At 36.7% G+C, this 27450-nt stretch overlaps 1 protein-coding gene across 4 annotated transcripts in view; it reads left to right on the plus strand.

Moving 5' to 3' along the window:
• The window catches only part of CDK14 (cyclin dependent kinase 14), a 328969-nt gene that overhangs the window by 237103 nt on the left and 64416 nt on the right, over positions 1–27450 (plus strand). For all 4 annotated transcript variants that reach the window (XM_066991698.1, XM_066991699.1, XM_013187015.3 and 1 more), the window contains 2 exons: positions 21206–21345; positions 25432–25578. In XM_066991698.1, the coding sequence (XP_066847799.1) occupies positions 21206–21345; positions 25432–25547 (256 nt within the window). In that variant the 3' untranslated portion in view covers positions 25548–25578. The remainder of the gene's footprint in view (positions 1–21205; positions 21346–25431; positions 25579–27450) is intronic.

The raw sequence follows: 27450 nt of genomic DNA on the forward strand, positions 1-27450 counted from the left end.
ATTTACATTCAGAATGTAAAGGATTTTCTTTTTTCTTTTCTTTTTCTTTTCTTTTTCTTTTCTTTTCTTTTCTTTTCTTTTCTTTTCTTTTCTTTTCTTTTCTTTTCTTTTCTTTTCTTTTCTTTTCTTTTCTTTTCTTTTCTTTTCTTTTCTTTTCTTTTCTTTTCTTTTCTTTTCTTTTCTTTTCTTTTCTTTTCTTTTCTTTTCTTTTCTTTTCTTTTCTTTTCTTTTCTTTTCTTTTCTTTTCTTTTCTTTTCTTTTCTTTTTTTCTTTTCTTTTCTTTTTTCTTTTTTTTTTTTTCTATTGTAAGTCTTTATCTGTGTGCTATATTAGAGTGCTGTTGCTTGCACAACTGTAGTTAAGGAAGTATAAATATTTCTGTTATAGTCAACATATTCCCATGGCTTTATAATTCAACTATAGACTTATTATGTGAACAGACTGATTCATACTTGAGATTTTCTTTCTTTATTGGGATGTTTCAAATAGCAGCAATATCTAATCTAAATATATATATATATATGTATATTATATATACTTTTAACATCCCGATTTAGTATGTAGAAGATGTGATGGTGCAAAGATGTCCCATTTAAAATAGAATTGTTTTAAGTATAGTTGGGATAAGTGTGAAACCTAAAACATGAAGAAAAATGTGTTTTGTTTTTAAATGCATGTTGGTATTATTACAAAGATACTTTCTCTTGTTGGCTTAGTACCTCTGAAAGATACACTTTAAAGAACAATATTAATGGTCTTGGAAGGATTTACATGTGTGCGTAAACTTCAGATTTGATGCATACGCTTACTAATTTCAGTGAAATAACTTCTTGCTATTCGAGGTTGGCATGGACATTGACCTTTGCAACAGGAAAGTATTTTAGAAAATCTCTGTGCCAATCACTATACAGTGTTAAGTAAATGCTTTATGGATATATTCTAAAGTATATACCAGGATGTCTTTTGTAAGTATGCAACTATATATTTAAATAATATTTTAGATGGAGAGAAAAGATTGTCTAAAAATGGCTTACCATTAATGCAGCCATGAATCTCTGCAGTCTGAAGCTGCTGTAAATCTTTCTGCCCAATGCAGGTGTATGCCGGTCAGGGACAGGGCTGTGGCAATCCACAAGTGCTGAACTCTGCACCTCTCAGGTTTACAAAGAGAAAAGCAACAGGAACTCTTCTGAACAGTTTCAACAGCCTCTATCTGTAACTGTATTCCAGTGGTGAATATATTTATTCACCTTCTCTGAGGTGAAGTCCTGCCTGTTACTGCATTTATAGAGGGGGGATTGAGGTACAAAGATATTAAGTAATTTGTCACAAAGAAACTGCCTTAGAAACTGTAAAGCCGTGCAATAATTGAATGCGGTGCTCCCAAATCAGGAGATAATATCTTCAACTTTCTGAATGCAAGGAAGTTTTCTCTGGTTACTGATCTTTCACAACTAGGCACAGTCCAGCCCTTTATCTTGTTTGTGTATATACTTCAAGGCCCTGACATTGAAGAATAACCATATGGGTTTAGAAGTCTTCAAAAAGGCTTACTTCAAAATATGTTATAATTTATGTAAGTATAAGTTACTAGAAGGAAGAATAACACTCGTCCAGCTTCCATAGAACTAGCTTCACATATATAAGGTAGAGAAACAAAAAATAAAAATAAAAATTAAAAAATCCACAACAAATCCAAGACCCCCCAGAAGGCCATAGCTGGTAGATTGGATGCAGTATAATTGCACCTGACTGATTACACCAGCTTCCATGAGATGTGGAGTGTAAAGCCAGAGCCAGGCCATGGAACAATGATGCACCTAGTGGCTCTTTAATTTTCAGTCTCACTGAAAATTAGCAAAAAATGTGGAATGTAAGAGTAATGTCAAAGTGAAACCCACAGTTACTATATAAGGAGTCAGATTCCTAAAATTCTCTGAATGGAATAGGTCAATATTTAATCCTACTTTTGGAAAGTGTTTGAGGGAAGTAATATAACTGTCACTCAGAGTGCATTAAATCCTTTTGAGACTGAATTTTCTCACTGACTGTGAAAATATCTGAAAATTATTAGGATAGTATTTACTAGGTAAGATGTGATTTATAAGTTTTTCAGAAAATTCTTATGACGTTGGAAGCATTCCAACATTTTGTTGGAAACAAAACTTGCATTGACGTTTGCTTCTCTCTAATATGAAGCTTCATGTACATTGCATGACCTAACATTGTGGAATGTGTTTACAAAATACTGGCCCAAAAATAATTAAGATGTGGTAATGTGATCTTCCTATAGAGCTCACAGTGAATTATGTTTTCACCTTTTTTTTTTAAAAAAAAAAAAAAAAAACTTTTCTGTTGAATTACATCTAAACAATAAAAACCAGGAACAGCTCTGCCTTCAGAATGCAATGCAACCTCTTTCAATTTGCAAAAGCTTCTCCACAATAAATAAAAAACCCTTACAGAAGAATGACAAAAGAGAACTAATTATCCTTGTGTATATTTGGTAGGACATAAAAAGCTTTTTCAGATCCTTCTGTCATAATGGGTTTCATTGTGAGAAATTAGGTTGGAAAGAAAAGGTGCAATTGAAAACAAATTCTGCTCTGCATAAATAGGACTGCTACTTCGTAATTCCCCAAAACGGCTGTATTTATTATATAAATAAGACTTTATTCTCCCAGCTAGTCCCACTACTGAGGTTTTCTTCCTCCAACAAAATGGCCTCTGTACTTGAGACCTCTCTTCTAGAGGATACACTGTTTGAAAGTTGCATTCCAGGATGGGCTTGCCTATTTTGGGACTGTTATTCTGTGAAAACTTCCTGAAGAAAGCAGTGAGTGAAAAGAAATGAGTGCATTTGCTTTGAATCTGTGTTTCATTTCAAACCTGACGTAGACTTCGGAATTGTTAAGAGCTGAGACTTGGGAGCATTTTTTTGCTAGTTTGCTTTGCTTTTTTGAGACAATCTTTGCCTTAGTGAGGTTCTGAGTAAAGACAAAACTCTCTTCTCATTGTCATTTTTATCTTGTTCACCCCATGCCCTGTAAGCAGCATTGTTCATTGCAGTGGAGTCTGTAGTGCTGCCAGAAAAATATTCAAGATCTCAAGCACAGCAGGAGCAAAAAAACTGTCTAGTGTTGTTAGTAAAACCTTTCTGATAGACAAAACCAAACAGTAATGGTTTAAAACTGTGCCTGTGCAAAAGTTGGGGTGCATTCTGGTCCAGGCTGGTTTATATATGTACACGTGTTTGCAGTTGGAGCATGTCCTGCAGTTGTGCCGGAGCTGTCTCCTTGTTTGCATTTAAGGAGTGATCAGGAACCAAGCTGAGGGGAGGGGTGAGGATGGAAACCAGGCACAAAAAGAGAAGATTTTATAGAAGTATTTGTGATTTAGAGGCATATAAACCTGCCTCTGTCTCCTGATGATTTGCTTGGTGTGATATTGCTGTGCTTTTTTTTTCATTTCCTATTATGTTTCATGTTTCACATAAATACCCCCTTTATCAGTCATTATCTTTTCTCCGAGGGACTTTAGGAAGCATATCGTGGCAAAACCTATGTTAATATGGGATGCAAACAAAAAGTCATTTCACAGGTAGTAAATTTATTACGCTATTTTGTTAAATAAATAAATACATTCTCCGGGATGTGATAGCATGCCGATTGACCCTTTCTGTGCAGTAGCCACAGGCTGGGACCAGGCAGAGCCTGGCAGCGAAGGCCGGCAGCGGGATGCTGTGGGGTGGGCTCCAGCCTTAGCACTGCGGAGCTCTCTGCGCTAGGAGGAGCGCTTGAGCTGACCCAGCAGTCGCTCCTCTAGTGTTAGAGACCCTCAGCAGAGGGGAATTTTTGTTATATTTTCCTAACGCAATTTTTTTGGTTTGTTTATTTCACTAACTAGCGGGGTTTATTAAATTAATTTCAGGGGGGATGAAGTTGCTTGTTTACACTTACGTGTCTTTTTGTGTGTCTGTTACTATGCATTGCACTCAATACAATTTGTTATGATTCTGGCATCATAAAGGGGCTCAAGTGCAGAAGTCAAAGTTCCCAGCCTGGCTCAGGAGTGTTTAGTGCAATAGCTGAAATGCACCGTATGTCTTGTCAGCTTTATGGTAATGAATTATATTACACTGATTGAAACCAGTGACTGAGAAAGACAGAGTTTCTCTATTTATACCTTTGCCAAGATGAAAAAATCTTCACACTTTATATTTGAATGTTTCTTTCATTCTAATTGTAAATTACTCAAACGTTACAGCTTCTATACATTTGGATGGAGATTATTCCTCAGCCTAACAGACCTCATTATTATAATGCTTATCCTGATATTCAATTTATTTTTGCTTCTGCCTTAATTCCCCCTCTTTTGTGATGTTGATAAGCTTTATGTATTGTGTTACATCCTCCTGGCCCAGTTAAAAATAATAATAAACCTCCTAACTGGACAACAAAAGCCTTTGTCCTCTCTAATATGAAGCTTTTTTTTTCTGTATACTACTAACTCTAGGTTGTTTCTTTAGTATAATCACATTGTTACCATCCTATACCTATATCTGTGACAACTGTGAAAATATAGCCCTAAATTATATGGCTATTCTTTGTTGTGCAACAACTAATTCAATTTCTGGCATTGGACTAGAGTTTTTTGGCATTATATCTGGCCTATTATCTCTGAACCTATCCATATTTTCAGTTATTTTTCCCTGGAAGTAATTGTTTATTATCCTCTATCCTGTGTGTAGATTTTCTGCCCATGTATCTCACTTCTATTAGCCTCGTTGTACTAATTTTTTTGTCTTTGTTGGTGTCTTCAGCATTTAGTTTCGTCTAAGAACTGATTCAGTATGCAGCATATCCTTTAGTCCAGTTCATTAATAAAGATGTTAAATAAAACTGTGACTAACACTAATCCCTCTGGCACACAGCTGGACACTTCCCTTCCAACTCAGTACATTGCCACTTATCATTACCCTTTCCTTATGATCTGTCAGCCAGTTTTCTGTCTATGAGATAGTATATCACATCCCAGCTCTTCTGAGTTTGTCTACAGAGCAAGATTTTTAGAGAAACTGCATCAAACACTGTGTCCTGTCACTTTGTTCCACCGAAGATAAAGCCAATTTTTAAAAATAATCAGTTCATCTGATATCTTGTTCATTAGTAATCTGTTCTTTTGATCACCATTTTCTCTAAGAGTTTACAAAGCCATTTCTCCCTAAAACTATTTTTGCTTCTATAGTGTCTGTATTTTGTTTTTATTGTCTATCTTTTGCTACTGTATTGCATGTCAATGTCCAGCAAAATATTTGTCAAGGTTCTCTTCCTTATTTGAAAAACAAGAAAGGAAGGATTTTTTTTCTCTAGTAAAATACTTCAGAATGCAGTGCAAATTTAGTTAATGTCACTTATAACTTATCTACAGCAATGTCTGTATACAGAAATGTGGAAAGAGAGCAAACTGTTCTTCTGTGGATTTCATAGAAAGAAACAAGAGGTCCCTTACATTTGTTTGCTATCCTTACTAATTCTGTAAGAATTCCTAAAGATATTGAGACGTATATCAGATAGACATGTTTATTTGGTGTTTCCAGGTATGATTTTTTTTCAAAGTATGTTCTCTATTAACGTTTTTGAGTACTTACTGATCAACTCTTTTCAGATGTTTCCAGTTGTGGTGTTTTTTTTTTTCCTTTTTTCCTTATGCATTTCTGCATGCCAACATTTTATTAATTTCTCAGAATTATGTTTTTGGTAGTCTGTTACTCATGTGTTGCCATAGTGTCTGTGTTCATTTCTTGGTTTGAAGTCTAATATGTTCTGATCAGAGGCACCAAGCATCTTTATATCCTCATATTTCTAAGTCTGGTCTGTTGCTACAATTCTGTACCGTTGGCCTCTCTGCTAAAATCTTTGTTCTCCAGACAATGACATTGCTGACAAAATTTAGTCTGAGATGTATTTTGAAAATATTGGCCTGAAGAACTGAAGACATACTTTGAAGTCAATAATGTAAATGAAGTAGACCTTACTGCTGGATATGTCATTATTTGTGTGTGTCCGCTATAGACAAGATTTTTCCAAAATGAACGCCACAATGATGGGCATCTTAAGAATTGGGCTGGCATTCGAAAATGCTTAGCACTAAAGCAACTGTCATCGGTGTAAGTGGATTGACATTTTCAAATGCTTATTGTCATGTGTTACAGATAATTTTTCTTCAACTCAACAGTTTCTGTGATTCTTACTTTAGGGTCTCAGAAATTGATATCATTTTGAGATACGGTGCAGAGAGGCAATTAAGTGCTATAATATCAATAATGCCACTGAATTTTGCCACTTCTGCAAATATGTCAAGGCAATCTCAAAACCCATGCTATTTGGCTCAATTGCCAGCCAAGATTTATGACAGTAGTTAAGGTTTCTGCAGTAGTAAAAACATCACAAAGTATCTTCACTTAAAATACTTATTTTAGTGACTTTTATGATGATTTGATGTGAGTTTTTCGGTGTACTTTTGACCACCACCTTTTGTGCAGTAGCATGGTAATCACAGCTATTCAGATATTACCATTCATCAGTATCTCCTGTGATGTTCTCCCAAAATTCTTTGCAATTTGACCGGAAAAATCTTAAAACACCTCTTCCTCATTGCTTCCTTTCCTGTGTTTCTGGTTGTGGCACTTCTTTCCTGTCATGTAGGACTGAGAAAAAAAGAATTGTTGCTTTTTCATGCAGTGTTTTTGAATTGGAGGTGCAAAAACACATGGTGTTATAGGAGACTAGTGAAAAACATTGATTTGCTTCTAAACTTGGAGTTATTTGCTAGCCAAACAGTCTTCGTAATCAAATTTATTGATGTCTTTCAGTAGCTTATTCTAGAAAGTTTGAAGCTATTGTTTGAGAATTTGTGAGAGATGTTGGCTGCAGGCAGATCAGCGTGTATATAAGTTCAGTGTCTGCTTGACCTGATTGTCAAAATGGGAAAACAGGAGATAATAATCCTTGCTGCTGTATTAAAATGGAGAGGTTAGATTATGTATCTTCAGCAATACGCTGTGAATAAAGAGACTTAGCATAGGACTGGTGCACCTGTCATTGCTGGAGGGCAAAGAGGCAAGTGGTTCCAAAGGGAACTGACCTTTTTCTTTCAGGCATTGAGTCAATCCTATATCCTAAGGCACATGATCTGCGTTAAAATTATTATAACTCTCCTGGTATTAGGCTGAACAACAGACTCTGGTGAGAATCTATGAAAAGAAAACATAAAATGAGGGTGATGGTGGTTCGTGTATTCTTTTAAATTAAGCCTTTATAGGAAATGCTTTCTGTAATTCTGAAAGGTTTCACTAAAACTGTTAAGTTGTTCTCTGGTTAGGATAAACTTAAATAAGGTTTAAAATAATATTTTGAAATTTTGTTTGTCTGAATTAGTGGGTTGCTGGATACCAAAATGTAAATTATGGTGTTTATCAGTACATATGAATTCACAAAAAATAAAAAAAATAAATGACTGCATCCTTTTAAATAATACAATGTATAATACAGTGTATATCCACTGTCTGCTACTTCAGCTGAATTTATATCCATAAGATCTGATTTACAAATAGACAACTTTCTGTTAAATTATTCACATCTCATAATAATTGATCTTACAGAGTTGAACTTATGCTGAAGCATATTTGATCATAAATTCAATGAAAGCAGCCACCATCTTTGTGATGTTTGTCCAGCTAAATCCTTCAGTGAATAAAATAATAAAGATGCCAGCTGTGTGTGTTTTATGATCACTGTTGCAGTAGGAGGGTGAAAATACAAATGAATAAAAGCTCTAATTTTCCATGCTGAATTTGTAATCTCAGAATCTTACTGCAAAGAATTTAAATGGAAAAAAGAAATTTTTTTACATCTGTCATGTTTCCATAAATGTATTGTTTGCTTTTATTTAGGAATGCAGAATATTTTTTAATATTGCTATTGTTTTTACGAAAACATAAAAAAAAATCCAAAGAAATCTTGTAAAAATAGATGAAATTTATGTTTTTCTCTCAGGTGCCATTACAAGTTAGGAATGGACCATTCTTTTTGAATTAGTTTCTTTGGTTAGATTCTATAGCAATCTTAAAGCTATGTTTTCTACTTAGTACTAACTATATACAGTTAGTGTGGCTCAAACTAATTTTACCACCCTGATATAAAAAATCATGCCCCAGAATATTATTGGCCTTCCTTCAGCATTATGACTTTTGTGGACTAGGGTGTTCTATCCCTTTTATTTCTTTCATATTTGATCCTTAAAGTGCCCTTGAGTCAAGCTTTATTCTGCAAGCATGAGGGCATGAATCTTTCCTGAGATGTTGACAGATAGTGTTTGGTGAATATCATTTTTCTGTCAGATACAGCCTATGTCTATACTGCTAACTAAAGCAGAGCCAGGGACTATCTTCTGGCCCTGAGGCCATGTGGCAGACCTTAGCTACATCTGTACTAGGTAACGCTTGGGCATGCATCTCCTGAGGGTTTTATGTGGTTCCCATGCAGCTGGTGGTGCAATTATTATTTTGGGGCTGTTTGGTATTAGGTTTTGAATTCAAAAATTCCAGAATAGCCCAAGACCCATGCTTCAGACCACAGGAACTGTATTTTCTAGCATAAGCTTGAAGGAAATGTGTTGCGTGCCCTGCTTGTAGGAGGCTGGCATGTGCAACCTTTTGGGAATGGTTCCTGGCATGGGTTGCCCCGTGAACAATGCCCAGGAATGGTTTTGGAGCATGCTAGTTGGCACGGGTCAAAATTATCCAATGAGCAGTGGGGACACTCAGCAACTGAGTGAATGGTCAGACTCTCTCCCTAGCCCTGCTTAAGTCATCGGCACGGGTTTTAACGGTGAGATTCTTAATATTTCCTGCCCCTTGCACACTTGAGCTTGTTCCCAGTGAAGTTTTCCCACATTCCTCCCTCTATAATGCTAGCATCCTTACTCACCTTGACCTGAAGCCATAAGGATGTTTTTATCTTTCCTTTCTTTATCCTCTGCATCCAGACTGCTTTATACATTCTTGCCAAGATATTTTTTTCCTTCCCCAACCAGCTCTGTCACTCAGATCTTGACATCCTATTTTTTCTTGATTATCATAATACTCTTCCTATATCCTCTCCTGACTAACACCCTTCTTCAAATCATATAAGAAACAGCCCATACACCCAGTTGTTTGTGTGTGTGTTGTTTAGCTCCCCTTCCAACACTGGCTGTTTCATTCAGTCACTTTTGAGCAGCTTCTGCCCTTTTCAAAATCCTCCATAATGAGGCCTCTTCCCTTCTCCCTTCACCAAGCTCCCACTCGTCTCTCATTCATATTTAGTCCTTCTTCTGTCCCCTGGATCCTTCTGATAGACTCTCAACTGCTTTCATCTTTTCTGTGAACCACATTGCTGTGTGCCCAGGTAGTGCATTTTTACCACTTGTTCGTAGTCCTTTTCTCCAGGGTTCTTGTTCTCAGTGTGGAAGCTGCTAAGACTTGCCCTTGTCTACCTTGAATGCCTAAGATCTGCCTCCTTTCCAGCAAAGCATCCATTTAGGCACCTAAATGGGACCCAGATATTTACCTGCTTGTCCTGATTTGGTGGCAGTACACATGACCAGCTGTGTAGCGGAGCTCCATGGATTCCACATTTCCACATGTGCAAAACTTTTGGAAATCCACCTGCTTATTTTGGGTCATTAGAACTGGCTTGAGCTCTTCTGGCAGTCAATTTTAGTGATAGCTGGCTCTTTGGGAAACCTGACCTTTAATGGTCACTACTATAGATAACGGTTTTGATTTTAGTTCTTAAATCACCTATGCTGATTTATGTCTTAATAGCAGTAACTCCCTGCTTAGCTGTATCTCTTTCATGCTACTTTGACAGGTTAGGATTTGCAAAAATAGTTCAGTACTGAGTCCTTCCCTACTGCAAGCCAATTTCTGAGTGTCAGATAGCATTGCATCCTCATACATGTGTGAGTGCAAGCACTTAAAATCCACATTTCAGTAATTGATAGCTAATACATATGGAATTTGTGGGTTGGTCAGTCATTTCCAACCTGTTTATAATTAAAAAGGCATAAGCTGTTGAGTTAAAAAAACATTTCAGTACAGGTATATGTGGATATGTACTGTTTCACTTAAAAAATGTAAAAGTTCAAAATTATGTTCAATTTTCTCCAAATTGCATACCAAAGAGCGATTGCTGTTTTCTTCTATAATGATCTTTTGTGCCTAAGAAACACTTCTTTAATAATTATCCTCAGTCTTTCTCTGTCCAAGTTTAAAGTTAAATTCAGACTTGTTTTAACATATTGGCACATGCATATTTGTCTCTTAACTAGTATCACTGCTGTCCGTATCAATATCAGGCACTGGAATTTCAATCCACCAACTTCTCCCTACTGGAGGATTACCAGTGTTCCTTTTAGAAAGTATTTCCATTAGTGTAAGGAGAAACAGCGGTGTGCTAAATCAGGAGAGTAAATCTGAAGAAGGAATGACACCTTCTGCTCGATGGTGCTGGTGTGAATGTGGCTTCCCCATTCTGTGATCTCTTCTAGTGTCACCAGAAGCAGGTAGCTGAGGGTCAGGGAGGTGCAGCTAGTTCTTTATAATATCTGTCTAAATATATATGTGTAATAATATGTAATAAAGTATTTTTGACTGCATAGCTTTGAATATATTGCCCATATGCTCTTATAATAATCTTGGTTTACTCCTCTCAATGTTTACTAGGTCTGCGTCATTTCCCTGTCATGTCTTAGCTTAGGATTGTAGTTCCAAAAAGACCAGGTTGCCTCCTTGCACATAATTGCTTAGTCTCATTGGGTTCAACCAGGCAACTCATATACATAAAGTTAAATACATGCATATGCCTGGGGTCTGTCTTCATGAGCTTTCTAGGCTTGGGGCATTCTCTCTGCCTCCAAATCTCTATCCACCTTTAATGAGCTGTATAAATAAATACAAAGTACTCTGGATCATTCCATATCCATAAAAATATATTTTATTAGCTGAGAGGTATACAATAATAGAAAAGATCAGACCAATCTGATGTTTGAGGGAGCTGTGGGAGGACAGGACAAGTAGCTGCTTCCAAGTGGTTGACAGACCTGAGGCCCCAGCAAGACAGATTTGTAGGTTAACTGTGATAAATGATCTCCGGCTTCACTGACTAAAGCGAGGTCACTCTTCTTGGGGCACTGCCGGCATGCTGCAACCTTGCAGCAAATTCTTGGGGAAGTACTGAGCAAACAGACCAGTTCTTATTTACATTAGAATGAAATTAAGACTCTTCAAAACCAAGACGATAAAATATTGGACAAGAGGGCAGAGATTTATCAGGCAGTGCTAATGTTTATTTACCAGAACTTAATTCTTTTTTTTTTTTTTTTTTTACTTTACAAAAGGTAATAGGTCCAAAAGACAGCTGGGTTGTCCTTCTGTAGCCATTTAATGAGGTAAAATAGGAAAAAAATTGTTTACTGCTTTAACAAATTTGAGATCCAGAGTTCAGTTGATTTTCCTCTGGTGTATTTTTATTAGGATTTTTTTTTGGAGAGAAACAATCCAGGTTGTTGAGGGTGGGAGGAAGAAGAGCATGGAACTTTGACTGGGTCATGTGCCAAAGGTTTATTTCAGCTATTTCTATGTTTTTTGGGGGTTTTATTCCCTCCCTTTTTTTGGCTCATGTCCAGCCAGTGAGGAAATAAATATGTGAAGAAAGAATGCTATGGAATGTTAACTTCACTGCCGTATTTTCTTCCTTTTATCATGCCCCAAGATTCAGTGAAGTTGATATAAATTCACCATGCCTTCTTTTAAAAAGCATAACAGAAAGGCATTCTTCCTTTAAGAGTCAGACTCTAAAAGGTGATTTTCTTTCACTCAGTTTGGTTTAAGCCTGTAAAAAGCATTAAGTGAAAAATCTGATATATTTGTTAGGGCATTTATTGCATTACTAACTTATATTTTCAGTTCTCAGTGAAAGGTTTATAGAGAACATAAACCTTGAAGAGTTTTTGTTCAGGATTAAAGATATATTTTCCCCATTTTCTGGTGAAATAATAGCTCATAAAATGATTGAGGTGTTAGTAATTATTTTTAGCTCTATTTATTTTCCAAGGATATTCTGTTCAGCTTGCTGAGGTGCATGAAGAAAGCCATTAAAAAGCACCCTCCTAATCAGAAGATTCATGCCCTTTAAAGAATTTCAAAATAATCAAAAGCTCCTGATTAGATGTCACCACCATGTTGTTGTTTTTCATTAATTACATTTACAGCAAGCAAAGACCTTGCAGTAAACTGTAAATCCAGCATACTCAGTAGTAGTCTGTCATTGTGTAATATACCATGTCTTCCATAATGAATATCCTTAGTACTGGGCTTACTGTGATGCTGAAACTATTTAGATAGATACCTGATTGTTGGTGGCGTGTAAAATCAAAAAAAAAATAAATTGCTAAATTCTTTCTAGGGTAAAATGGTAAGGGATGTTCTAATTACAATTTCTTAGGAAATTCTTTCCCTGGGAAATATATGTATCTGAGATGAATCTGCTGAAAACTGGGTGAAATAAGGAATGGAAATGAAATACTTAAGGTAGAAAATATTTAGTGTTCAAATAATTTGTTGTGGTTTTAAGCAGCAGCAGTACCCAGCAGTCACGTTATTTGGAATATCAGAACCTGAGAATTCCCTGAAATTAAGGAAAGGGTATGATCGTATTATGGAAAGCCACACTCTCAAGTGTGGCTTGAAGTATGCTATCATTTGATATTTATTGTATATTTGCTGCTTATATACACTTATTTTTCTTCTCCTTCCTGTCTTTAATATCTGCCATACAGACTCTGTACCCACTCACTTCATCTGGTGCTCCAGCATATATTATACTAGCAAAAAAGAGACCTAGTATTGAATGTTTAAACCTTATGCTTTATCAAAATGGCATAGAATAGTGGAGGAAAACTGCAATATTTTCATGATAGTATCTTTATGCATTAAGCTCTCAATAGTTGGTATTGGGTTTCTTTGGAAAGTTTCATGGTCCAACATATTTATTTGGAGGCATTATATAGAGCAAGAACTAGGCTGGATGTATGTCAGGCTACAGGAGGACAAAAAGCAGGGTACTGTTAAGTCTGTTGTATATTGACTGATTCTCTTTAGACTTAATATTTAAAGTTCAAATTAATCAAATTCAGTTTTTAAAGGTGTTGTGTTCTGTAGGGGTGTCGTGTTCTGCTTCCTATGTGAAAAAAAAAATTTCAAACAGGACATCACAAGCAATGTCATGTTGTAGAAATACAGTAATACATCTGATACAAACACTAAAAAGTCAAATATAGTGCAGGAAGAGTCAGGGAGAAATAGATTCATATGGAAATTTTGTCCTGAGTTGTATTCAGTGATACCCACATAAACAGATCCGAATGATTTTATGATCTAGTCATGACTGAGCTTAATAGCCATTATCAAATGTGAATTGCTGTGAGGGTCTGGATCGTGTCATTGCCTAGTTTAGGTGTGACCAAACTGCGTCTCTGCAGCCTCACATGATTCACAAACAGTTTAAGTAAACCTGTTTTACTACAGAAATGCCACATGACCAGTGGCAAAGTTGCTTGGGCACTGGGACTAAGTAGTAATCATCTCTAGCTGTGGAAGAAACAAGCCAACCCTCGGTGCTGAAGCAGCAGGATCCGGTCATCTGTCCCCAGCTGCACACCCAGCCTGCCACTGGAGGAAGGCACTGCAGGCCACTATTGCTTCCTGCCGTTGGAGATATTGGAGTTGTTTCTTTCCTATTTGCTTCTATGGGACACGTAAATGTTGTAGTTATGTGACTTGGACTTGGGAAGATTGATCAATTTTGCTATTTGGAGACATTCAGGATTAGCCTGTCCTGATTCTTTTGGACTGGAGCATTACAGGGTTTGATAGTTACATGTATTGGTGCTTGAGAGAAAACTAACAGTTCTCAAAACAGAGAGATTTGACATTGTAGTGCTTCATTCTGAGCAGTTCAGGAGCTGCAACTATAATAATGGTTTACGTACAGGGTCAGTAGATTCCATTTAAAATTTACCAAGTATTCAAGAATGATGTAGCTAGAGGTAAATGTACAGTAATTAAGGTAAACTAAAAGAACAATAATAAAAAGTTGCCTGTAATGTTAGAGCCTTCATTCATTACATTACTCTTTTCAAGAAATGCTGTTCATCCTGGCAGCTTTCCAACTAATGGCATCTGGGTAACTGTCAAGTGAGAATTAGCTCAGGTGTGTCAGGGTTATTACCTTGCTGGACTGCACTGAAAGAACTTACCTCCACAGCTTCCCAAAGAGGGCTCTCACCTCTTTTAATCTATGTCAACAGCAATACTGAAGAATCAAACACCGATACTTCTAGCTCTATGCAAATATCCTGAGGAGAACACTCAGCATTGGTTGTCATGGCTTTTATTTTAATAATAAACATTTTGACCACCTTTTCAATACTTCAGTAGATAAGACTGCTGATACTGTAATATGCATATAATTAAAAAGGATTAAACTAATTTCTGAATTGCCAAAGAAAGATTGTTTCATACGCCTGTATGAAAACTGTGAAGGCCTGAAGACTCTGGAGTGCAGTGGTGCTCAAGGATACAGACCAAGGATGCTGGTAGCAATGTACCCACATTAGTGCAGGATTTGTCCCAGCTTTGCTGATCTAAGAAGCCTGAACAGGATGCTGCGCTCATGGCTACCTTGCTTCTTGTGAGGTACTGAGTTGGAAGTGTGCAATTGAACTGGCGGCCTACAGGGCCTGGAGAGCTTGCCTTGCCACGCTGCACACACACAGAGCTCAGTGGTTCTGAACCTAAACTGCTTCCAGCACCTCAGTTTGTCGAGAGCAAGAGGGGCATTGGATGTCTGGGGACACATCACTTCTAAAGAAAGCACACAGAATCACAGAATCACGGAATCGTCTAGGTTGGAAGAGACCTCCAAGATCATCTAGTCCAACCTCTGCCCTAACCCTAACAAGTCCTGCATTAAACCATATCACTAAGGGCTACATCTAAACGTCTTTTAAAGACCTCCAGGGATGGCGACTCAACCACCTCCCTGGGCAGTCCATTCCAATGCCTAACAACCCTTTCGGTAAAGAAGTTCTTCCTAACATCCAACCTAAACCTCCCCTGGCGCAACTTTAGCCCATTCCCCTTCGTCCTGTCACCAGGCACATGGGAGAATAGACCAACCCCCACCTCTCTACAGCCTCCTTTAAGGTAACTGTAGAGAACGATGAGGTCTCCCCTGAGCCTCCTCTTCTCCAGGCTGAACAACCCCAGCTCCCTCAGCCGCTCCTCGTAAGACTTGTTCTCCAGACCCCTCACCAGCTTCGTTGCCCTTCTCTGGACTCTCTCGAGCACGTCCATGTCTTCTTGTAGCGAGGGGCCCAAAACTGAACACAGTACTCGAGGTGTGGCCTCACCAGAGCCGAGTACAGGGGGAGAACACACGACCCAGCACAAAATGGCAGCCTCAAGCTGATATAGGGATGATCCCCAAACTGAAATATGGGCCCTGTGACTGTGCCTGTAGGCTGAAAGGTTAGTGTGTAGTTTGGCTTGAAGTACCCCTACCCTGTTCTGCAGAGCAAATTTTGTATCCTGTGATTGATCAACCAGGCTGAGTAATAAAATATGGCTTCAATGAGCCTTCAAAAGCTTTTGCCTCTCTTTGTTCATCACTTTCAGTCCTCAGTACCTTCTGTGTAAACCATAGAGAAAAACGATACCTTCTTTACTTCATTAGGTTCCCATCCTGAGGTACAGGCTTTGTGCCTTCGTTTGTACCAAAAGCTAAAAGCGTTGCATCCAAACTGGTGCTTGCTTATTGCAGGGTTCATGACGGCTGAATTACCCGTGTGGCACCTCTGTGGAGGCACACCGGGCGTGCTGGGGATGCAGCTCCCGAGTGCGTTTCTGTGTGCTAGGGCTGCCATGCCGCTTCTCTGAGGACGGCAGGTGTTCTCGGCAGGGCTGTAGCAACAGAAAATGCTGCTGATATTACGGAAAAAGGAAATATTACTTGAGGTAGGCCTTGCTCTGGCCTTTGTGCTGTATAGCTGCACTGAGCAGGGTCGCACACGTATCCAGAGATGCGAAACAGTCGAGGCACAGAGGGGCATCAGCTGGTCGGGAGATAAAGGTATTTGCAAAGAAAACATTGGCTGTTTTCTGTGCCATATGATGTTGGCACAGCTTTGTGTCAGCAGAGGCTTAGAGCCTGAGAGAAGATGGAAAGACTGCCAGCCTCAAGCAGGCTTGAGTGAAAATCCTAAAACTGGGATATGGCCCTTGCAGCTGTGCCATTGTAGGTAAAATACCTGTAAACTTTAAACTCTGCTAAATGGTGCGATTGTTCTAGTTAACTGTTGTTTTGTCTTTCAGCACTTCAGGTGACAAGGGATTACTTAGAATAAAGAAGCAGAGCTGGGGTTTCCACAGGGAGTTAGGTGCCTCCCTCCTCCAGGCCATGCTGTAAACTCCAGTCAAGAAATGAATTAATGATATGCTGTGAGAATTGTATCTTGAAATGAAAAATATGCACAGTAAATGATTTTTGCTTTGGGAAGTATTTACCTCATGCTGTTAGGAGTACATAGCATATTATTTCTATTTGTTTTAATGCCCATTTGTCTTAATTATTAATGTGAAGTTGAGCTGCATTCTTTGTTGCATTTAAAAGCAAATCACCCCAAGTTCAGAAGTTCACTGCACATGCCCCAAACTTTTTTTTTTTTTTCCTCAGGAGCTTAAACCAAACTTCAGTGATCTTAGCCATGTTCTGCTTGACCAAATACTGACCTTCCTTTGCAGTAGAAAGACATCCAAGCCTGTTTTCTGAAATTAAATCAAATTCTTGTAATCCAATGAGATTTACAACTGCTCAAGTGTAGTCAGATTCATATATGTTTAAAGTGAGTCAGGTTCATATAATGCTTGTTTTTGTTCATCTAAAGCAGTATATTGCATATGAGATTAAGCCGAAAATTAGTGTTTTTGCAAATGTCATCAGAGTAGGTCTGTAAAAATATTCCCAATATTTCTCAAAACAGCATCTAGATGTTATCTAATGCTCATTGCCAAAGGTTTCTCTGTATTCTGCTGTACACTACATTTTCTGAAAGCATGCATGTATGCTGTCATGGCTAGTAACTATTCCTCAGTGATTAGTGTGACAGTAAGTGAAGCGTGAATATTGAGACTTGCCATATCACGCATGCCAAGTTACTATATGGCCCAACTGCTGTGAGACAAAACATGCTATTATGTTTTAGACACAAAGCCATATTGTATGAAATTCCATCCTGTCACATACTGAGGGAGGTGTATTTAAAAATCAAATCTTTTTTTTCTTTAGTTCTTTTTGTTAACTTTTTCTGCCTTAGATACTTAACTACTGAACCCCATCAGAACATTCAGCCTTTGTCCCTGTTGAGGAATCATGTTACCAACTTACATCAGTCAAACAGTTAATATTTGAAGGAGGAGACTTTAAAGAGGAGGAGACTATCGGCAAAAACAAACAAACAAAAAATAACAACAACGAAACACCAAAACCAAGTGTTTTGACATTCCAAACCACTAAGGTGATGCATTAAATGGGTTTCTCCAAACAATTCTGATATAGTAGAGGTAATTTAAATACGTGATCATACAGTGCATTTTTCAGAAGTGAAAGAATAGCTTGTCTGTAAACAAAGCAGCAAAATTAGTCACACATTCCACTAAGGCATCAGTTTTAAGACTGACAGCCTTAGGATTCAGCATGCATATGACTTTTTCAGCGTCCAGAAATGACCTTAGCAGAAGACATGTTGTTTGGAGAATTTTGTCATTGCTGTTCAAAGCTCCATAAACAAAGCTAAGACGTTTTTGTAGAACTTTGCATAGTTAAAAGTAATTATTTGATCCGTGAGTTACTTGGATGACCTTCTTTGGCCTGTGTTACACAAGAGGTGAGACTTGATCCTTCTGGTCCCTTCTGACTTTAAAATCTATAAATGCTTGGAAACTTGATGCTAATAATGTAGCAACTGGAATCTTCAAAGCACTGTATAAACAACTAACCCCCCACAGCCCTACTTGGACTATTATCAGGGCAAGGAAATGTAATAATTAGAGCAGAAAGAACTATTTTTGCAGACTGTGATGATTTTTTTTTCTATTTATTAATTCTTAAGTCTGGTTCTAATTTTGACTGATTTATTCACAATGATTTCATTAGTGGATGTGATTATGTTGCAGCCCTAGATACTTTTGTTGTTTTTATATTTCACTTATGTATAATCTGGTGATTACTTGATACTTATCTGTGGCTTCTTGATTGACTTTGGTTAACTGATATCTTTTTGGTTTCTGAACTGAAAAGGTGACTTTGGCTTCCTAACCCGTTCCTACTCAAAATACTTTACATTTATTAGTAAATCTTATTTTCTTTTTAAACAAACGACAGCAATGTGCCAGATACTTTGATGACCATTCATACAGTCAAAATAATGGTATTATTTTATTCAAGAGCACTAAGGAACTAGCATTTCATCACCCATAATTTCACCTGCAATTCAGAATTCATTAATTTTTGAATGTTCTTTTCTATACCTACGGATTAGCTAAGGATGGTACAATTCTTTTTCTTACACTGGAAGGTAATATTTGATGATTTACATAAGTGACCACATTTTTTTAATACTGCCACAATTCTGTAATACTTGAATTAATAATTAATTCAATACAGAGCAATTATACTCTGGCTCCTAAAAAAGATGCAACTACCTGTATGGGAAAAAAAAAAAAAACATGGTGAAATGATTTGCCAGGACCTCTTGACAAATAATTGGTGCAGGTGGGATTAGGACACAAGACAGGCCTCACTAACTCAATATAATCACTGGTCCATGGGAATTTTGGATGTGTAGAAGAATTAATGCCAATTTTCTGTGGGTATTCAGCCCTCTTTTTCCTTTTCTTTGTTGAGACTAGCCTTTTCTCTTGGTATGGTCTGTGTTCTATAATGAACTTTCCTGTGATTTGCAAAAAGTTGAGTGAAAGGATTTCTACAATCTGGTAGTTTAAGGAGTCTGGAATTATTTTTTTTCTAGATTTTAATTTATAGGCAATAACTGTCTCATTCAAGATGCCTTCATTTTGTCATGAACTGAAAATTGGAAAAGTAATATATATATATATATATATATATGCACATCAGAAACACTAGAGTTTTGCATCTGTTTGACATAGAATACCATTTCCAAATCCTGAGACTTCTGTAAGATTATCATATCACAGAATCATAGAGTGGTTTGGGTTGGAAGGGACCTTAAAGATCACCCACTTCTACCCCACCCCCCGCCATGGAGGGACACCTCCCACCAGACCAGGTTGCTCAAAGCCCCATCCAACCTGGCCTTGAACACCTCCAGGTGTAGGGCATCCAAAGCTTCTCTGGCTGATGAGAAGTAATGGCTTAAAGTGGTCAACATTTCTGGGCAATTGGTCCCTGGGTAATTTTCGGATAAATATCCTGTCCGTTCTCAAGACCCGATCAGATAGGTGCAGTAGTCAAAAATTCCTGTACAGCATATAGTTGCTAGAAATGAAGAAGAGAGACAATTGCATATTTCTTTGAATCATTATAAACACTAGCATGTCATACATATCCTAGTACATGATTTAGTCTACTAATCGCTTATATGTACTAGTATAGGTACTAGTAGATTTGCACTAGTATGTTATGTGCAAATATCTCGAGGGAAGTATGAGGACATGCTTTTGACTTGTGTTTTTTTTTTTTTCACACAGTGTGTGGACAAGAAAGGCTGTGTCTATGACATTTGAGACTTAAAGCTCTCAGTGGAATAACAATTTATTTATTTTTTCATTTATCATTTTCAGTGTTGTCTATTCCTTGTTGCAGGGTTTTCACCTGTGTATCCTTATACCTTATGCAATTCAAGTTCATGAAAATATAAGCGTAGTGCTTTGTAATCCATGTTCCTTGAATGGTACTCCAGAAAGCCAGCTTCAGCTGAACAAGAATGAGAATTTGCATGAAACATGCTGTAGGTTTGCTGATTTTAGAGGATGCCAACACTATCTTTTTCAAATACTGAAGAATTTTGGACTGCAGTCTACTATATCTGTATTGGTAAACTAGTACATTGGAAAATAGAAGACCTTTAATATATTTTCGCATTTTTACCTGACAAGAGATCTGTACTGAGCAAAGGCATGACTGAATTTCTACAGTTACCTACTAATAGTAGTAACATGATGTCTACAAGATTCAGCACCTGTTTTCGGGCTGTGTATTACAAGAACTTTGGTGGCTTTGGAAACTTCGGAGGTAGCTGTAGAATAGCAGAACAAAGCCACATCCTAATGATCACCATTTTAGTCTGTTCCCTCCAAATCTATTATTTTTAGTTTATATTTTCATATAATACCCCCAAACATAGGGAGGTAAGTTTTCTCAGAACTCCCTAGGTAGCTTAGAAAAGATAATTCACTTACAATTTAATGTTTGTGTTGTATTTACACGTAATGAAGAGTCAGCCTCCTGCCATGTGAATATATGAAAAGTCAAAAATAAATCAAAAATACTTCACTAAAGACAAATGCCTTTATGAAACTTGATGCACATGTTATGCGTTAATTGTCATTGAGTTTTAAAACCTGATACTTCACAAAATTGTGTAAATACTACTGTTATTTTAAACATGGATTTCATGGTTTTAGATAGTAATAAATGTTTGTCTCCAGTGCTGTAAATTCTCAGCCTGTCAGTATGCTCAAAGAAAATGTAAATGAAGGAATCAGAAGTTGCTTTCTAGATGCTGTTGCTCACAGTCCTTTAGTGTACTAGGTAGGGCATTTATGATATGGTATATTAGGTGCTCTATATATGTAAAATGTGCATGAATTTTGTGTTGTCAATCCAGGAATAATCCATTGACTTTCTAACCTGAGGAATGTGTTTCCCAGTAGCACTCCGAAACAGACTTTGTCTTTATACTGGCTAGCAAGACTCATTTCAACTGTGCTGACTGCAGATGGTATTAGTAAACAGGGTAATGAGATTGTTTTTCAGAAAAAAACTTCTTGTTTGTGTTTCAGGCTGAGCTATGTGAATCATGCAGAAGATCTAGCCTCCAAACTACTCCAGTGTTTCCCAAAGAACAGATTGTCAGCACAGGCAGCCCTGAGCCATGAGTATTTCAGTGATCTGCCCCCACGGCTATGGGAGTTAACTGACAGTGAGTATAACCACCTCTGAATCAATTTTAAAAAAAGACACTAGTTCATACAGTTGCATGTGTGTATACTTGTATGTATGCTAACACTCACATGCAAACTCCCTCATGGACCTGCACATCCATACACAAAATACATGAGTGCAATTGTGTATCTGAAATTACGTAGTTAGCTTGACACAGGAAAAAATGGATTTTTTTTTTTTTGCTATCTCTGCTCTGCAGTCTGCAGCTAGCTATCTTTGTATTTGATTATGTGTGCAGCCAAGAGAATTATCTGAATTGTCATAAAGCAAAAGGAAAAATACAATTTACATATTTAGTGCTTTTCACTTTATAACATACAGTACTTCTTAACTAGCTGCAGCATACAGGATAAAAATCCAGCTATGTTTGATTCACAGAATCTCTATCTGTTATAACAGTAACCTTTAAGAAAGGGATTGGCATTCAGAAGTCTGAGAAACACAAAGCAGAATATTGCTTAATTTTCTGAATTAAACAGTGTAAGAAGAGAATGGGAGATGATGTTACTAAATGAGAATGCTTTCAGTATTTACATACATCTTTTAATTTATTTTATTGAACAAAATTCTTTCCAGTTGACTTGGCAAATATTATCCTATTGATAAGTATTTTGTCAGTTATCTCTTTAATATTTGTAAATCATTTATTTCATACATGTCCATACCTTTTCCAGAGTGTTAAAAGTCAATACTATTTATTCTGTGGAAAAATATTACCATGCATGATATTTTTGATGAAGATTCTGGCATTAAAAATAGGTTTCACAGGGGAATACCAATCACTATTTTGATTTAGCGCAATATGAGGAAGAAAAGCATGCTTTCATTAGAACAGTGGTTGCTATTTTCTGCTTTCAAACATGCACTCATTAGCAAAATATCTAAATCCAGTATGCCAAGGCAAAATTTTCAGATATGCAACAACAGAATGTGTGTTTAATTACGGCTAATTTAAAGCTTTGCTTGTAAAAAATGAGTTCACATTCTGAATATTAATCCACAATATTTTGTTTACTTCAGTCTCATTAAGAAAACTTTCATTTCCCAAAAGTTTAGCTTTTCCATCCTCAACATCTGTAACGGTTACATTTTGAGCTAGTTCTGTGAACTGGCACTCCAAGTACCCTACTATACCTGACTCTGCTCTAAAGACTCTGCTCTGTCCCATTTGTAGAATGTGAACATTAAAACTGAACTGGCAACACCAATTTTTGTACCGCATAGGCTATATCACAGACCTTGTCCTTGCTCTGCAAAAACATTCCCAGTTTCCTCCTCTGCCATGAAACCCTCTGCCCACACCACTCAGTTTTCTGACTGCAGCACTTCACAAGCTGAAAATTCAAAAAGGTAAATTAAGGGTGCTGTTGAAAGTCCGTCTTTGCTGAAATTGATGCAAAGAGATTCATTTCTTCAGGACTAATGAAACATCAAGAATGCCAGTTCATTTATCCTTTTTCCACTAAATGGAAAACAAAAATCACTCTTCACTGGTGACATCTCAATCCTTCTGACTGTGTGATTCAGTCTAGCCAGGATTTTGAATTCTGAATTCTGCAGTAGTACTTTTCTGTTAATATGGACTTATTACCCACTTGCCACTTAGTTTATCAGTCAGTGGTTAAATCCAGTTCTATCAGTGAAGTAAATGCCTACACATTATCACTCTGCAGCAGGCTGCCAACAGAGACAGTCTTGTCCTAGTCATTAACAAGCACAATGTATGCAGAACACCAGAGGGGAATTAAAACCACAAAAAATACCTCAGGGTGGTATTTTTAATATGAGAATTTAATTTGTAATTTCACAGATTAAGAATTTTGGCTGCATTAATCCTTTTATCAGCTCACAGCAGGTTATTTGCAGAAGCATAACCATAAGGCGATATTCATTGGCAGAAACACGTCTTTGCATAACGTTAAACATCAGGAGCAGTGAAACCTTTTGAAGGGGGGAGAATAAAGATGAAAAATCATTATATTTTAAAGCAAGGTTCTTCTAAATGCCTCCAGTAAAATTTTGAGTTACAGAAAGACTATTTCTGTGGCTAGTAGATAATCATTATGAAGCATAAATCCAGATGCAAGAAAGGACAATCCCAGTATCAAATACTACAATCATTTCTATTTAGTATGACTTGGATATACTTGTAAACATATTTCCAAAACAAAGAAGTCATATACTTTGGAGAGTTGGGAAAATGTTTACTGCGTAGTGAAATTACCACATTTTGCAATTCTAGTACTCTGGGTTAATATTTTACATTGGGAAGGACATGCTATTGATAATTCATTAAATGCAGGTGTAAATACATTGAGACTTCATGCACGATGGAAATGTGCATGATAGTATTCATCGTGAAATCTGTTTTGTCCAATTTCATCCTAGTGCTGAACTGCAAATTTGGGGTTTTAGTACCAAAAACAATGAAAGACTCACATGTGAAGCAGAAGAAAGAGAGAGAAAAAAAAAATTGATTGTATGATTTTCAATCAGAAAATATTGTTTCTTTGTACAGAAGTACAGTGATTCTGCCTGAATCAGAAATGTAAAAAAACCAAACCAAAACAAAAAAAAACCTTAACAATAACAGTTATTAATAACTGTCTCTTTCTGTTTTGACTTTAGTGCTATGTATTTATATTCTATGTAATATTTTACAGGATAACATTTTGATTTTGTGTTTTTAAATATGTGTGCAAAATTTATTTGAAAGATTTGAAAGTTTATTCACAAAAAGGTTGTTTTTTGGTTTCTTTTGGTTTCAAGCCAAGGTATAATTTCAATTGGCTTGGAAATTCAGTTTCCAGATAAGCTCTAACATCTAGCCACTGTCAGTTTTTAAAAATGTTGCATTAAAAAAGCAAGACTTTTGCAATTCTGCTAAAAAAAATCTTGTCTGTGAATACAATACAGTTTATGAAGTAACACCACCCTCATTCATCTCAGACCTGAGCAGGAATCTATAGATTAAGACATCTTACTAAATATGTGTACTTGTTATTTTCTATTGAAAATAGTAATTTTAGTCTTTCCCCTTTTCTGCTTTCATACCTGAAAGCTCATATTGATTTATTTGGGTAGAATATTCATAATTTATGTTATCAAGGACAGCAGAATACCACATTCATGAAAACACAAACAAGCAATAAAAAAAAAAAAAAAAAAGGTATTATGGCCCTGATTAATTCTTTAAACAAGCAGACTGTTAACATTTTCTCATGCAGTCATTCACTGGCAGCGATTTGAAGATACTTTTGTGTGGACATTTGCTCTCAGAATATATTGAAAACCAGCCATTTTTCCCCATCAGTTTGAGGCATCCAAAGTAAAAATGAGTTTTCGTATCATCAGTGTGTGTCCTTAGCCATTTGTAGTTTGATCCCTATGATTAACGTCATGTCTACTACTAATTAGTTGCCTGGTGTTACGTGGAAAATCTTCAAGGTTCTTATAGCTCATGCAGGAAGGGTTTGCTTTTTGTGAAAGCCTTTTGAATTTTTGGAATATTTTAATCAAACCTATTTGTCTTTAACACTTAATAAAATTAAGTCTAATAACTCATTTCTATTGACATTAAGATTTGGAAGACAGAATATGTGATGTCGAATTATTGCAAAACCCTGCTGTATATTTTCATGTTCATACTTAATTCTAAATGCTGTCAGAGAGGAAATTTTAAAATGGAAAACATGAATTACACAACAGTGCAAGGACTAGCAAACACTCCCCCTGGAACCAGTTGTGGGTTGTTTTTGTTGTTGTTGTTATTTTGTTATGTGTATTATTTCATTTTGCTTTGTTGGTTGGTTTTGTTTTTGTTTTTTTAAAACAAGGCTTAAGTAACAGAGAATGTTTGCATCATACAACTTCCATCATAGATACCATTCCTTTGCATTCAGAATTTTTACAGTGCTTATTTGCATAACTGAAGGTATATATATGAAAGCTGTATTGATTTATTTAGTGTTGTGTTTGCCACAGATATTAGCCAATTACTTTTAAATTGCTACTTTTGGGGGAAAAAAAATCAGAGTTTCTGATCTGATGTTCTTTTTTGCAGTGTCTTCTATTTTTACTGTACCGAATGTAAGATTACAACCAGAGACTGGAGAAAGTATGAGAGTCTTTGGAAAAAACAATAGCTACGGCAAAGGTGTATCAAACAGCAAACATTGAAGAATACCTATGTTCACAACAGATAATGCAGGTAAGACATGATTATTGGAAGGTATATCTTTAAAAATACTGTTTAGTTTTCTGAAGACACAATATAAAATTGAACTGCACATTTCTTAATTTACACATGATCAGGCAGATAATCTGTTTTTGCAGTATAGATTTGTCAATACGATGAGTGTAAATTCTTGGCCTTGTGGGCAGGATCAGTGTGACTGACAGGTTGAAAACATTGCTGAAGTCAGTGCCAGCAGATTAAACATTGTGTTGCCTTTAATTTGGACTGATTTTTTTTTTCCCTGGTACGATAAGGAAAGATAAAATACCTCTTGCCAGTTCTCTAGTTAAAATCTGGGGCAAGGACAACAACAACAACAACAAAAAAAAGATTTATTTAGGAGATCTGGTAGTCTTGATAGCAGAAGGATGTTCTTGATGGAGACAGAAGCGTTGACATGTTAATAAATTTGATCGATATCACTGGATCTGCTAGAACTCTTCTTGTTCTTGGATGGCTTTGATACCCCTTGGGGGTTTGATACCCCATCTTCAGCATAGTTCTTCAGCAGTGAAATAACATGTAATTTAACTTCAGGTAGTAGAACAGAACAAGAGAAGGGCAGGTGAGTAGTGGGGGTGCTTACTGACTTAAAGCAGGGAATGATTGTTATATCACAGTAATAACTCTCTTCTGCTGCTCTTGTACCTATTGAAAGGTATACTCTGGTATTTATGTGGTTTATATTTGCATGAAGTCTATCTTCAGCTATATCTGCTTGGTTTGGTATCAGATGTAACTTTCCCTAATGAATTATATTCACTTTTTTACTGCTGTATGTATACATGCAATGTTTTTTAACCCTGTAAAGTAACAGAGTTCATTTGCCTGGCAGACAACTGCTGAAAACTGAAATGAATAGATTTCAGTCTTGACAGACTGCCCCAATTTTTGCACATGCTCTTTGCCAGCAAACCATTTAAGATTTTCTAATGTCAGAAATGAGGCTGCCTCAGAGCAGTCTGTTTACATCTTTATTGACAAGCTAATCCCTACTTTTTCCTGGGGCTGTGTCCCTGCAGACATCTCTTCAACCTTGTCTGTTCTAACGTGACATATCATCCATCTAAAATAAATTTAGAATGTGCCCATCTGTGCTAAAGACCTTTTGTGTGGAAGCTTAAGTACAGAATCTCATTCCTAATGTACAGAATCTCCTTTCTCTTGCCTCCAAACAAATGAAATTTTTCATTTATACAAAATACGTAATAGAAAGTTTTTATTTGAAAAACAGCATGTAAGATAACACAAAAGAAAACAGATTGATCATTCTTACTGAATCTGCTTAAGCAGATACAGACAACTCTTAAAAATTTTATCTGTAAGCAGAAAGAGAGAGCCATGTGTACCTTTGATGTTCATTGCTGTACTGTTGTGGCTATTCAACCACAGCTTTAATACAAAAAAGCATCTTCTATTGTATAAGATCTGGAGATGCTTAACAAATGTTAAGTTGTGGTTTGTGTACGTTATTGATTTCAGTTTTCCGTCATGGCTTGGGACTGTGTTGTGTTAGGTGTGTACAGTACAATAAAGACCAGTTCCTGATTGTAGTATTTGATTTGTTCCTTAAGATGGGGGAAAACATGTAATACTGGAAGAGTATCTGTACAAAATAAAAGTCCTCTTACTTATACTATTTAGAGAATTGGGGCTTGATCAGATGAAATTAGAATATCAGGGGAGGCAGAAGAAATGTGGACATGGAACCTGGACCTTGGTGAGGAATCATTAGGCTGGATGGAAATCTTTAAAGGAATGAGACCAGCAAGCAAACAGAAAGAACAGTCAGTGTGAAGAGTGAAAGGAGCTGGAAAAAAAGACTGAAGTTTTGATAATGTGACA

The sequence above is a fragment of the Anser cygnoides genome, chromosome 2 (assembly GCF_040182565.1).
Source record: "Anser cygnoides isolate HZ-2024a breed goose chromosome 2, Taihu_goose_T2T_genome, whole genome shotgun sequence".
Taxonomy (NCBI): domain Eukaryota; kingdom Metazoa; phylum Chordata; class Aves; order Anseriformes; family Anatidae; genus Anser; species Anser cygnoides.